This window comes from Lynx rufus, unplaced genomic scaffold (assembly GCF_022079265.1).
Source record: "Lynx rufus isolate CCGP_SWC_20201006 ecotype Redwood Valley unplaced genomic scaffold, mLynRuf1.p SCAF_3, whole genome shotgun sequence".
In the NCBI taxonomy this organism is placed as follows: Eukaryota; Metazoa; Chordata; class Mammalia; order Carnivora; family Felidae; genus Lynx; species Lynx rufus.
Window position 1 is genome coordinate 116,242,075 of NW_025814845.1, and position 14,090 is coordinate 116,256,164.

The window sequence follows — 14,090 nt, forward strand, 5'->3', positions numbered from 1 at the left end:
GAAACAGGCTCCAGGCTCTGAGCCATCAGCCCAGAGCCCGACGCGGGGCTCGAACTCACGGACCGCGAGATCGTGACCTGGTTGAAGTCGGACGCTTAACCGACTGCGCCACCCAGGCGCCCCCTTTTTTTTTTTAATGAAAATTTTACTATCAGTTTTCCAAGTCCTCTGAATGAACCAGTTGAAATGGAACAGTTATGGCACATGGTTCCACAAATGGACTTCATTACGTTCCTTTCAAAGCTGGCTTTTTCTCTTCCCTTTGCTACATCCCTTCGGGTGAAAATTTAGAAAGTTTTAGTTGTGTGGTTGAGTTAGAAAGACTGGGAATGGTTGATCTCCACTGTTAAATAGTTAATGATATCAAGAATTTTGAGACAAGAACTGCAGTTAACCAATTAAAACTCAGGCATATCTGTTTAATTAAAGCTGGAGACCCAGTGACAACCCTAAAATAAACTATACTTGGGGTTGATTCAGATAATGATCTTTTATTTGTTTTCTTTTCTTTAAAAGTGGTATGTCAACATCACTTCATTTCTACATTTCCGAGTTCTGTACATAATTCTTAAAAGGAAATAAGCAATGCTCAATGTACAAAGTAAAAACAGAAAACTAGAAAAATCTGAATAAAATGGAGCAAGTTGCCATAGGTCATACAGTACAAATTAGTCATTAGATGTCATCTGAAGTGCGATACCACTGCTGTGATGATGAGTTAAAGAATGAAATAAAAATACTCTATTTTAAACAAACAGTATATATATATTTATATGTATATTTTTTTACAGATAGTAGACCCAGTGATATCTGCAGTATTGTAAAAACTTATTTACAAATAACTTTTTTAGACATTACATATACATCAGCACCGTAGTAAAAACAAAAACAAAAACAAAAACAAAACGACCTTATTAAAATCTACCTCTCTATTTAGTTGGTCCCAGTACTAAGCATTTGGAGGAAGCTTTTACAAGGTAATGGAGCCCCCTTCTCTCCATCAGCCACCCCCAGTTTCTCATCGTTGCTTATATATTTGTTTCCTGTACCTTTCAGAAAAAGGTAATTATGCTTTCTGTCTTCTTGTTTGTTTACTTTGTGTATTTTTTTGTTTTTTGTTTTTTTTTTTTTGGTTTTTATCTGTTTCCACTCAAGAGTTTCCCTGGTGGTGGCCCCTCCCCAGGCAAGGGGCTTAAGGTCACCTGCCACCACCTCTTCCCAGGGTGCAGCCTCTGCCTGGGCTCTCGCCCACCCGGCCTCCCCTGCTCTCCATCCTGCCCCTTGCTCAGGAGATCCACTACCTGGGGACGTGGCGAGCAAGCCAAGGGCAGTGTTTGCTTGCCTGCCTGTCTCCATCCTCTGGCCCCAGCTTCCCATTCGAGTCCCCTTCTCGGGACCCCCTCTGAGTACAGCCAGTCCAGCCTCCCACAGCCTTGGCCCACGTGTGGCGCAGCGGGGTGCATGTGAGCGTACAGAGGGAGCCAGGCTTTCGGACACGGAGCAGGTGGGTGGTGGGAGAAAAGCACACGCCATTCTTACTCCGGATAATAATTATGCCACATGGCCTCCAAAAACGGGACAGTGGGAACAGCAGCAAGGACTAAAAAGACAAGCCTTACAGGAAGTGGTAGAGGTTGTCATCCCTTCCGACAGACTTCGCTTAGGGCAGACTGGAGTGATTTACAAAGAGAACGACTGTACAGGACTTTCTGAGCGGATTACTTTGCCCATATGGGAGGAATTGTATCTTCCTTCTTTTCATCATCAAAATGTGTAAGGTGGGGCAATTGATTTTTCAGTTCCTTGTCTCTCAGTGTTTTAGATTTGTCTTTCCAGTGAGTGGGGATTAAGGGCAAGGCCAATTTCAGAGCAACACCTCCGGGGTTTCTCCAAAGGGAGCCAGAGTCAGCGACCATCGGGGCCATTCCTCCCAGGGTGTCCCAGAAGTGTCAGGTGTGGCTCCTATAAACCCACCGTCGAACATCAGAGGGGCCTGCTCAGTTCCGGGCGGAGAATATTCACTCGACTACATGTTAGAGCAAAAAAACTCCAGTGTTGCCTTTGCATTTCAGGCACGGTCTACGTTCTTGCGTTTATTCTGATTCTGCCCAGGCCCCCTAAAGACAAAAGCTTCATTTCTTCTGGAATAGTCTGTAAGGAAAAGCAGGGGCAGGATGGGGTGGAGGCAAGAAGGAACAGGGTGGGGAGGGGTGTGGGGAAAGACGACACAGCATCCAGTCGGGGTCTCTCCACCCCGTGGCCACCGGAAATAGATGTGAGCTGCCTGGACGTTATCAGTATCGCACCGAGGCCCCAGGAGGCTCCAGCCCAACTGCCCCGGGGAACTGTCACCACGGTCACCAGCAGAGGGCTGCCTCCCCCAGGACTGCCGGACAGACCCTTCTCTAGGCTCACGTGGCTTTCCTTGAGAGGCAGCTAGCAGCAACGCCTCTAAAATTCCTGAGGGTCATCACGGGCAGCAGACAGGCTTGTAAGATCCTTTGTAGTCTCCCTGTGACATCTCACTGTTCTTCGTGTCCACCCTCCAAACACAGTAGCACGTCTTGACGCCTGACAGCTCTTTCCAGCCAGAGTTCAGCGCCCTTCTGACCTGCGCTCTTGGCCTGTGCCACCACCCAGCAGCCTCCATGGGATTCTTCCCGGCCCCGGGCTCTGCGGTCTCCGGAGCTGGGCCAGGAGGGGCTGACGGACACCCCACACCGGGCAGCAGAGTGACGGGCTGGAGCAGCTCTCCCTGGGCCGGGAGGGCACAGGGAGTGCGGGGCCGAGGGGCTCCAGATCTGTCTTCCCCACCTGCCTCCAGTGTGTCTCCCTCTCTCGCAGCAGGGACCTGCGTGGCATGTTGTCTTGAGTGCTGTGTGAAAATCAGGTGAAACGAGGCCCAGTGGGGGCTGCGATTGGCACCTGGATCTTTCACTGTGGGCCAGCTGCAGTTCTGCTCAGTTTCCGTGGGTCAAAAAAACGAAAAACAGGGATGGCTCAACATCCTGTTTCTTTCTCACGTTTTAAGCTTTCAGCACTAGAGTTGTGGCTCTTGGGGCCTCCTCTTGACTAGGGGTTCCCAAACAACTCATCGAGCTCCTGCATCCACTCATCCCCTGGCCCCCCTTTGATGATGGAGTCCACGAGGTCTGCACTGTCTGAGAGGCCGGGGAAGGAAGCCCCGGCGGCTTCGCCGCTGTAATTGTATGCCATGTCCTGAGGGGGGTTCCGCTCATAGGCCTGGCTCTGGCCGCTTGGGGCGAAGCTGCCACTGGGCATCTGCTGCTGTGCCGGGGGCTGGCTGAACGCTGGCATGCCGGGGACACCCTGGCTTAGGCCGGACATGACCATCGGCCTGGCCTGGCTGCCGCCTTGCTGCCCCGGGAGCGGTGGCATCATCTGCCGACCCATGGCAGCTGGGTTGAGGGTTCTCACCGCGCCGGTGTTAGCATCCACAACCTGGCCCAGTCCCTGTGGGAAGTGTTGCTTGGTCAGCCTCGGCTGACCAGCCTGAAGTGGGTAGCTCGCACCGTTGTTGAATGATCCCAGTTCTCCACTAGTCCTCCCAGGCATCCCCTGTAAGCTCCTCTGTTGCCAGCTCTGCGTTCCCTGCTGGACCGTGCCCATGATGCCCTGCAGCCTCGGTGGGCCCTGGGGCCTCGGCAGAGCCTGGCTCACGGGCCCTTTCATCTGCTGGTGCTGTTGGCTGATGGCCGAGTTCACCAGCATGCTCTGTCCAAAGCCACTCACCATGCCAACCCCTTGCCCGGAGGCGGGCTGCCTTGGCCCCTGGGCTTGGTTGTGTGCGATGCTCATGCCACTTTGGTTTGGGTGCTGCAACATTTGGGTCATTCCTGGGCTCATACTGTACATTCCGGGTTGGCTGGTAGGTGTGTTACTATAAGGGGCCAGTCCCATCTCCGACTGGGCTGCTGCCGTGGCCATTGTCCCTGGGTTCTGGGAGGGTCCCATTCCCATCATGCCCGCATTCTGTGCCATCAACCGTGATGTTCGAATGCTCTGGAGGGCTGCTTGGCTTCTCACGGCTGCTATATCCTGGGGAGAACCTGCAGGGGGAAAAAAATGGACCCATTCACTCATCTCAATATGCACGTTACTGTAACATGTCGCTGGAGTTTTCTTTAGGAATGACCAAATTCTTTTATATGAAAAGATCCACAAAAGTGGTGATTTTTTTGACTGTAACATATGCTGATTACAAAAAATTTGTAGGACACTGAAAAGTACAAAAGTACTTAAATTCCCACCATCAGAGATAACCACCACTGTTTTATAGACACATGAAAATAGGGATCCTACTGGATACTGGACACGTGCTTTTGTAGTTGTCTTGATAACTCTGTGATTATTATTTTCACTTGCAGAAGCAAGATGTTTCTCACTGTTCTGGATAGGATGCCACCCTCAACCAATCAGATACCATTTTTCTTGGAGGTGAGAGGGAATTCACCTCCTGGGCTAAATTAAGAAGAAATGGCCGATCAGTTTGTGTTTTCTCTTTGCGAAGTGGAACACGGTTCAGTAGAGAATACTATCAATAAAGACCATTAGACTAATTTCCCTTAAGACTTGAGTAGGATTTGAGAGGTTAAAGGCCACTGCTCCTGCTAAGAAGCTATTTCGACAGATGGGACACTTTTTGGATCCACTCTCTAGATTTCCACACGCTCCAGATTGTCTGAATCATAACATGTCAGTGCACAATGGCCAGCTTCCTGAGCTAGAAAAAGAAATCATCCTGCTACTTGCTCTTTGGCAATGAACTTTATGCATTTCTCCAGCAAAGTCCACTCACTCCTTCAAATCGGCAGTGACTACTTCTCTCAGCAGATTGCTAACACGGTTTTTAATGATGCTGTTTAAAAGTTGGCCAGAGTCTGAATGCCAAGTCCCTCAACTCTAATTAGGCATTTGAGTGAGTCCTTCTTTACATGTTCCTAAGAAATTTCCAAATCAGCCAAGAGAATAGAAATGTCACCCTGAGAACCCCAGTCAATGCTGTAAAGGGCTAGGAGGTGCACAAAAATGAGTTTTTCCTATGTCCCAGCTAATGACTGAGTCTCTAAGACCAAAAAAAATAGTTTTTTTTTTTTTCCTGGACATTTAAAAAAGATGCAGCCTGGGGGCCAATCAATATTATAAGCAAATGTGATACTACCTGCAACTGGGATGAGATGGGATGAAAAGCCAGACGAGAACAGTCTAACCTTGTTAAGCTTGGCACCTTGGCAGATAAGTGTGTTTCTGTCTTCCTGATGGGGTTATTGATTTCTGGGCAGCAACTATGTCTCCATATTTTCTTTCTTTCTTAAAGAAAGAAAATTATGGGAATTTTGATTATGACTTAAGGTTTTGTGGCCTGAGATCAATATGCTGCATTGAGAAATGAAATGGTTACTGTGGGGAAACCCGAAAGGGCTGGAGAGATCCTTAGAAATGTTTCGGTTTTCTGTTTTAAGCTTCATATATCGAAGTGATTTAAAAAAAAAAAATCAAAAGTTCCTGTTAAACACTGGATGGTGGTATATATTGTCTGTAATCTTGTTACGAAGTTTTGTGACCTTAACGACTAAATTTGTATCGACTGCATGGCCAATCTGATCAACTGTGGTGAAATGGGTTATTGAGTTGTTTGTAAAAAAAAAAAAAAAATTTAAGGAGAAAATATTGCTGACTCGGAGACTGATTGGCTAGACCCAAATTGCATAAACAGACTGATGAGCTGCTGGAAAGAGACAAAAAGACTTCCTTTTTTTTTTGGACATTTTTGTTGTATGTTTATAATGGATATGTTGAGGGACTGGATATGGTCTGGGCTACTTTTGTGAATGACAAATAGGTTCCTTTCTTTAGAGGACAGAAATGCTGCAATGCCTTTTAAGAGGTATTAAAGCATTAATCCGAGCCAACCTTTATCTTTAGTACAAAGTGACTGTGCTATCTAGGTGTAACTCTAATGAAAAAAAAAAGGCATTTTAAAACCAGCAATCAGCTCCGTATTTTCATCCTCGGTACAAAGAAACAAAGATTTTTCTTAATCTAGTTTTATGCCTTCAGTAATTTTATTTATTGATTTATTTAGAAAGCTTATTTATTTATTTTGAGAGAGAGAGAGAGAGAACACAGGGGAGGGGCAGAGAGAGAGAAGGACAGAATCCCAAGCAGGCTCTGCACCGCCAGTGAGGAGCTTGATGCAGGGCTCGAACTCACAAACCGTGAGATCGTGACTTGAGCCGAGATCAAGAGTCGGAAGCTTAACTGACTGAGCCACCCAGGTGCCTGACCTTCAATAATTTTAAATATATATAGAAAAAAATGCAAATGTGTCCAAATAATTACCTTGTCTTTATCGGATTACTATATCGGTTAAATAACAGACTAATTTTCTTCTTCTTCTTTTATTTTTGCCTAAAACTGATATTATTGTGGGACACTGTACTCAAGTTAATTTTCTTATCCACTGGTTAATATCACCATGTGAAAATCTTCCATATTCAAATAGGGATCACATGCAATTTTTTCTTAAAAGGGTCTGTTTTCTCTTTTTACTCACAGGAAGCCTATATTTGTGAAAAATAAGCATTTCTCCATAGGCATGCAACATTGCCCAGAGGCACCATACTCAGTAAAAGAAAGATAGTCATTAAACCTTTGAAATGTGTAGCGGGGGAGTATGCGTACGTTCCCAAGTAAGTGATTCCTAACGAAACTCTCCAAGGACAGTATTTCTTATCTATACCAATTTGCTATTTTCCTAGATACACACTATTATGATATCTAGGGTGTTAGTAAAATAAAATAGAGAAGAGAGTGAAAAAAGAAAAAAAGTGCCTCATTTAGCTCAGGGACCGCACCATGGCCCTGGGTGTTCAACTTAAGTACAGCTAAATTTCCAGGTTGATTACCTGTGGGGTGGAGTTTTAGAAAAGTTCAAAGAGTAGAACTTTTAACCTGGACCCAAGGCATACAGAATAACTCATAATACAGAGGAAGCATTAAATGTTGGTGGGTCCCTTTATTCCAAAATAAATGAATTACGAACCTAGAAAATGCAAGGGCCACTATGCTGGGTTTATAAGATTTTGTATTTTTAATTAGTTCTTGATATAAATCACCAGTTCGTAAAGTGTGGCCCTTGGGCCAGTAGCAGCAGCAAGGACTCCTGGAAGCTTGTTAGAAGTGCAAATTCTCTGGCCTGACTTCAGACCTCTGGAATCAGAGACTCTGGGGGTGGGGCCAGGCCATGTGTGCTTTTACAGGCTCCGCTGGTGATTCTGATGCAGCTAACGTTTGAGAACTACTTGTAGAAACCTAGGAGGGCTCTGTGTCTGCAGCAAAAATTATGCGTGTAACGGTGACCATTTCCACACCCCCTCTACCCATGACCAAGTGAGAAACAGAATTCTTCAAAGAATATCGGCACTGATTTAACACACATAACACCTGTGCACAGCTTCATTCCTTTTGTCCTCCCCTGGGTCAAGTCCAAAGGGGTCTGATACATGTGTTCCAGGGGTGGAAGGGAGTGGTAGCTACTCAGGCCACTGCCTTTCCACAGGCAATCTTCACTGAGATCTGGCCGTGAACACCAGTGGCTTTCAGACTCTTTAAACCACTACTCACAGCATGTGATCCAGTATATTCACATACTGGTCTACAACAGAAACAAAAGTTTCCCTTATTATGATACACTCTCATCATTTTTCTATTATATTCCTTTTAAGAAAATGTTGGTTGGGACCCATTATCTTTACAACCTACTTGTGTGTTGCAACCCAAAGATTGAACAATGCTACCCGAGATCATGAATTTTTCACCCCCTGTGAATTTTTCACAGTCTACGAGAAGGGTAGCACTTGCAACATGCCACACAAAGTCTGTATTCGTTTATATATATGCATATTTATGTGCAAGGGGCCCCATAGCTTCTGGCAGATTCTTGAAACGACCGACGACCGGTAACACTTGAGAAATTAGGACCCAGGATCTAGGTCCCATGGAAAGGGCAGAGGATGGGAATTAGGGTTTCTGCTACTAGGCGACCCCTCTAGCTCCCTGAAAATTCCTGTGATGAGTCTGGGATGGTTGTCAGGCTGAGCCTCTACCCCATACAAGACCCTCAGGGGTGCTCTCTATTGGAGATGGAAGGGATCGATATTTGAGTGGACTTTATACTTCATAAAGGAATGATAACACTGAGCACACAATATGCCCCTTGCTACTGGGTCATGAGTCATCAGGGTTTCTGCAAAGGGCAGCAGGATCAAGACAGTCCAGTCAAACTCAAGGCGCTTTGGTCTTCTAGATTCAGCAGAGATCGGTGGTGCTGCAAGCCAGATTCTTCCCAAGTGGATGTCTGAAGTGGGGGCCGTGGCCAGCGGACATGCTGGGATTAGCGAGAAGGTTGTGGCACAGGACTGTTCCTCCCATGCTCCCTGAGATGACGATCCAGACAAAGACAAGGCTGATGGTGGACTAGCCAGGCACCAGTAGGTCCCCGTTGGCTGTTAAACTATTGAAATACTTGTGTATCGTTGGTAAAGAACAGTTACCCCAGCCCTGCCCCCCACAGCCACTCTGACCCCTGCCGGGGCCAACCAGGGCCTCTCTGTGACGCAGCCACCAAAAGGTTAATGGCTGCCACAGCAGAGGGCTCCAAAAATGCATTCTGACTGACTGGCACCCTCAGTTTTAACATATTTTTAATATTACCTGAACCCAAACACAGCACAGAAGGCAATGTCACTGTCTACACGCTCGCTCACACTTCACGGCTGGAAGGTATAAAACGGAAGAGGTGTGCACTGGCCTCACCTTGAAACTGATTGACCTGCTGCACTGGGTATGGATTCCGTTGCTGTTGGAGGTGCTGGCGGGGTAAATGTGATTGCTGCAGCTGCTAGAACGACAGGACAAGGACAGGGAGGTGACATGGGAAGAGACGATTAAATATTGTGGCGGTTTTGAGGAAGGCAGTTTTTTCAAAAACTAAACTTTGTGTTGAGGAATCAGGTGCATCCAGGCAAGTGTGCAAAGCACGGCTCTGATGGATTTTCACAAAATGAACACATCCTGTAGCAACATAAGCAGCATCTAGATCAAGAAACTGAGCACCGCTAGCATTCCCCTCATGCCCCTTTCCAGTCACGACCCACCGCAGGGACCCACTTCATCTGACCAGGGAGCCACCTAACAGTGCAGACTAGTGACATCTGCTTTTGTGCTTCGTGTAAATGGATTCATACAACATATTGGTGTCTGGCTTCTTGCATTCATCATTATATTTATGAGGTTCATCCGTGTTGATGCGTGTAGTTGTGGCCTGTTCACTGTCACTGTTGAGTAGTATTCCTTCCTATGAATGAATACACCATGGCTTACTTATCTACCTATTCTACTCACGATGGGCATTTAGAGTGGTTCCTGTCTTGGGCTGTCACAAATACTGCTGCTATGCACATCCTTGCACGTACCTTTCGGTGACTATCTGGCATATCTGATGTGTAGACTTGCTGGCTCACAAGGAGTGCGTATCGAGGGAGCCAGTCTTGGCTTTGACTTTCCAACATCAGCTTGCATGTCTTCCTTAGCACTGTGGGACCCAGCTCCAGGGACGAGCAACTGATTTTTAATGACCTAAATAGCTGCTTCCGGTATAGGAAGATGGGATTCTCAGGGGCTATAAAAAAGGCTAATCTTATTCCCACCAGGCCACACTGCCTGTAAAATACATCTCCGCAAGTAAAATATACAGCGTTTAGTGCCTTAAGGAAACCGCGTGGGACTCCACATGTACCAGGAGCCAGAGGCTTGTGATTTTTGTCTTTCTTCTTCCACTCGCGGGCATTTTGCGCTGCCGGACCTGTTACCAATCTACTGGAAAGGCTATTATGATCATTACCATGCTGTATGTGAAAAGGGAAAGAAAATAAGGGTGAGGTGGAAAGAGCAGAGAAAGGGGTTTTAGTTCCCAGTCTGCCGTCAAGTAGCTGCGTGACCTTCGGCATGTCATTTAACCTCCTTCTGCAGCTGCTGAATATTCATTGAGCACCTTTCATCCGCAAGGGCTTATAAAGAACGTAGACCAAGGGCCCTGCTCTTTAAAGTGTTCATTATAAAAATAACACACATTGGTCACTTCTTAACACATGTGTTTATTTCTATTTTTTCTTCTTTGTTTTTGTTTCTGGGCAGCTCTACAATTTTCTTTCTCTTTCTTTCTGTTTTTTCTTTTCTTTTCTTTTTCTCCACAAGGCCAGCCAGCACTCTGGCAACCAAAGAAAAGAAAAGCCTCTGCCCCGTTCACCTCATCCTGGGGTGCTTACCATAGTGTTTTGCACAAAGTGTTGAAATTAATTAATTGTATAGATAAAGTATAGACAAGAAACCATGCTAATCTTTTAGGCAGCAATATAAGGGCATTATTGAGTAAGCTTCTCCTCAGCCAAACTTCTCATATTATGTAAGAACTTAAGTGTCCACACTGACTGGGCAGAAGCCCTGGGGTGCCCTGTGGTCGGCTGGGGGTGGGGGCCTCCTGTTCCAGTCCCGGGGCTGTGCCTCTCTGGCTCTGCGATCTCTGATACTTCACATGAGCTCCCTGGCCTCCAGTTTCTTCATAGGTAAAATAAAAAAGCCTCCGTGATCACCAATATTTCTTTCCAGTCTAAAATTCTGGGTTCGGTTGAACCTTTGTGAATAGATGTGAAGTGCCGTGCTCCAAGTAAGGCATTACGTGTCAACTCACACCTGCCTTCAGCCGGCTCTGTCCTGATTTCTAAAGCCACCGGAGTCATTGTAAAGTTCCCAAAGACAGGCAAGATCCCAAATCCTTCTGTTCTCCCTCCCAAGTCCTTTCAGGAAATCCCAGGACCTCCAACACGCTGCTTTCAAAACTGCTATTACTAGGCACTTTCACCACTGTTGCAGAGACCAAGAACATCAGCTCAGCATTGATACGGCAACATTTGTTCTCAAAACACAAAGGCTGACAACCCACCCCCCAACAGCCTTTGTAGACCCCCCAACAGTCTGCACGGACAAGCTCCGTCTCTGGGCACGGGCAGGCTGCTGCACTGAGTTGTTTCCGGGCAGGCCCTCAGTTTCGCTTCTGGGCTAGTCCCACTGATGGCTGGCAGTCGTGGCCCCAGCTCTGACATCACAGTCCGTGACACCAGGGTCACGTGACAGGTCACCACATATGCGTGTACAGTTGCCGAAGAATTTTCCACACATTACTCTATGTCGTCCTTAAAACGGTTATCAGAGGAAGGCTGGGAAATTATTAAACCTAACCTGGCGGATGAAGAGAGTGGGGGAAGAGGTTTTTCCAGAATCAGACCACAAGCAAAAGGTGGGACACATCTGGAGGCTGAGTAAAATTCTTTCCTTGGTCCCTCTTCATTTCTTGGTGCCCACAACCTGCTAAGGAATGATACCATTTCCCCATCTTTTCCAAGGGGCCCTGGATCTCTCTGTGTGTCGGCTCCTTGTCTGGGCACCCTCCTGGGGCAGCTCTCCCTCCACTCTTGTGCTTCCCTCCTTGTCCCCTGGGGTTTGGCTGCCCTCGCTGAGTGGGGACAGCCCTGGCTAGCACAACTGCGTTTGCCTGGTTACCCAGGCTCCTATTTGCGCCTTGGTCACAGCACACACATCAGAGGCCATCGCTCACAGTATCAGGCGCACCTGAAGTTTCCCGGGATTGGCCAAGGAGAGGATTTACAAAGCCCAGCTTCCCCTCAGCGGCTTCATTTATCACTGCCTGAGAGATATTAGCACGGTTCCTTGTCACACACCTTATGCAGGGTGAGAGGGAGAGAGGTTTGTTTGTACAAGAGGTGCCAGGCGGCTGACTGACCTTGGTAAAAAGGGAGATAATTACACAGCTGCTCAGGAACAAAAGCAGAGAAGGGAACATAAGCGAACTGTGTTCAACAGTACAATTTTTCTATTTGGGAGATGGCTGGTGTTACTCTGAACTGCTGCTCTTAGTAGGGACCTCAACATGCCTGTGTCCCACGTGGTATCTTGTAAATATGGGGTGGAGGAGGCTTGGTAAGTTTCCAGAATTCTGATTATATTAGGAACCTTCTAGGAGGGGAACTGTAGGGCAGAGCTTTGTTGGGCTTTAAGCCTTGGAAGACAACCTCACGCCTACCTCCTATAAGAGAGAGAGAGAGATGCCCTGTGCAGAATCCCACAGGAGCCACGTAGGGATCTCTTGTGGAAGGCCTCACGCCTTTTCTGGGATAATAATCCTGGATCAGGCATGGGCATCTTGAAAAACAAAACACATTGAAACCTACAGAAGCAGCTCTCAGGGAAGGCTTTCTTTCGGAGCTGGAGGAATTCTATGGCGAGGGTGGACAAAGATGCCTACGGTAAGATTTATTCGTGTTAGGCCTTCCTTTAACTCAAAGATTTCTTGAGCTGTTTTAAAGCTGTTGGGAATTTTCTTAAGTTTGCACCCTTTCTGTGACCCCGGGTTCAGGTTTCCAGGTAGTTCTGTAGGCCCTATTATTCTGCTATTGTTCCTGTCCCATTGTTCATGACCAATTCTGCAGAATTCTCCTCAATCCCTCCTCCTGACATTTTCCTTCAAGAAACAAAGTTCTCTGAGTTATTTTCTTTTTTTCTTCATGCTGGAAATATTAGCCTCTATGAAGAATGTGAGGCAGCCTCCCTACCCCCATACTGATTGCGCAGACCCTTGTGCCAGAAACCAGAAGAAAAGAAGGCAGGCTTGAATCGAAGAAATGTCTCTGGCAAACAGGCCTTCAAACTGGTGGCAGAAGCCTGTCTTTTAAGAACAAACTAATTCATTCTAAGAAAAAGCCGAACTAATGGAAAGGTCGAAATTCTGCAGATTCTTCGGCGATCTGGGGAATGCTAGACTGTGAATCTCTTGACAAAGGACACGAACTGGAACTCTCTCGCAGACACAGGGCACCGAATAAATGCCTGCTGAATGAATGAATCATGTTACCTGCTCGGCTAGAATCTGCTGCTGCTGCTGCTGCTGCTGCTGCCTTTGCTCCCGCAGGAACTGTTGCTTCTGCTGCTCCATCAACTGGGCCCGCTGATCAATGAGCATCTGTTTCATGAGGGCTGCCTGGGGCTGGCCGCCTAGGAAGCCAGGGCCCGCGGGACTGGCTCCGGAGACCATGCCGCCCGAGCCTGGGGGCACGGAGGACTGCATGGGGCCTGTGGTCCGGGGAAGTCCAACTGGGTGCTGTTCCTGGGAGGAGAAGAAGAGAAGAGAATGCAGAGATTTCATATTTGAGAGGAAGCATGGGGGCAGGGGCCCCAGCTTGCGGGCCTGCGGGGTCCTGAGTGGCACGCATTCTATTCCCATAAAACCCACCCAGTGGTCCTCAAATCTGGCCTTACCACCGTGGAACTGGAGAGATACAAGGGAACGGTAATGGAGCACGGCTCTGGGAAATCTGACAGCAAGGCCAGTCTGTTTTGGATGAGACTGATGACGGGACAAAGGCTGGATGTTCAGCTAACATTCTGCGTTCCTCCAAAGGAAAGGGAAGAAGACTTCAGGCTGGGATCACCTTAAGTCTGGAAGAGACAGCGTGCCCCTACCTCTTAATCTTTAGTGTCTACTTGGCCTAAATGGACTTCTTCTTAGCTAGTAGGAGAGGCATTTACAGAAGAATTCTGGAATTTATCAATCAGTAGATTTACTAATTAATGGAATTCCAATTAATTGTGACATTTGAAAGCTTTGCTGTATGTAAAAACAAAATTCCTGCTAGCGGGGGTCATTGATGGTGAGAGCTGGGAATGGGTTGCACTGAACAAAGATATGTAATCTCCTGACATCTTTAATATACTTTTTTAAAGTTTACTTATTTTGAGTGAGATATAGAACACGTGAGCAGGGAAGGGGCAGAGAGAGAGGGAGAGAGAGAGAGAGAGAGAGAGAGAGAGAGAATCCCAAACAGGCACCGATGTGGGGCTCAAACCCACGAACCGTGAGATCATGACCTGAGCCAAAGTCAAAAGCCAGTCGTTTAACCGACTGAACCACCCGGGCGCCCCCGACATCTTTAAAA

General features: G+C 47.1%; 1 protein-coding gene across 2 annotated transcripts in view; it reads right to left on the reverse strand.

Annotated features, from left to right (window-relative positions):
* Positions 1-471: 471 nt before the first annotated feature.
* Positions 472-14,090, reverse strand: part of MAML3 (mastermind like transcriptional coactivator 3) — a 412,998-nt gene continuing 399,379 nt past the window's right edge. Inside the window, exons 3-5 of one of the 2 annotated variants that reach the window (XM_047092025.1) lie at positions 13,010-13,261; positions 8,839-8,920; positions 472-4,070 (exon numbers count right to left, since the gene is read on the reverse strand). In XM_047092025.1, coding sequence (XP_046947981.1) covers positions 3,073-4,070; positions 8,839-8,920; positions 13,010-13,261 — 1,332 coding nt within the window. In that variant the 3' untranslated portion in view covers positions 472-3,072. Of the gene's footprint in view, positions 4,071-8,838; positions 8,924-13,009; positions 13,262-14,090 lie in introns of both variants that reach the window. The other variant, XM_047092024.1, reaches the window with a different exon arrangement.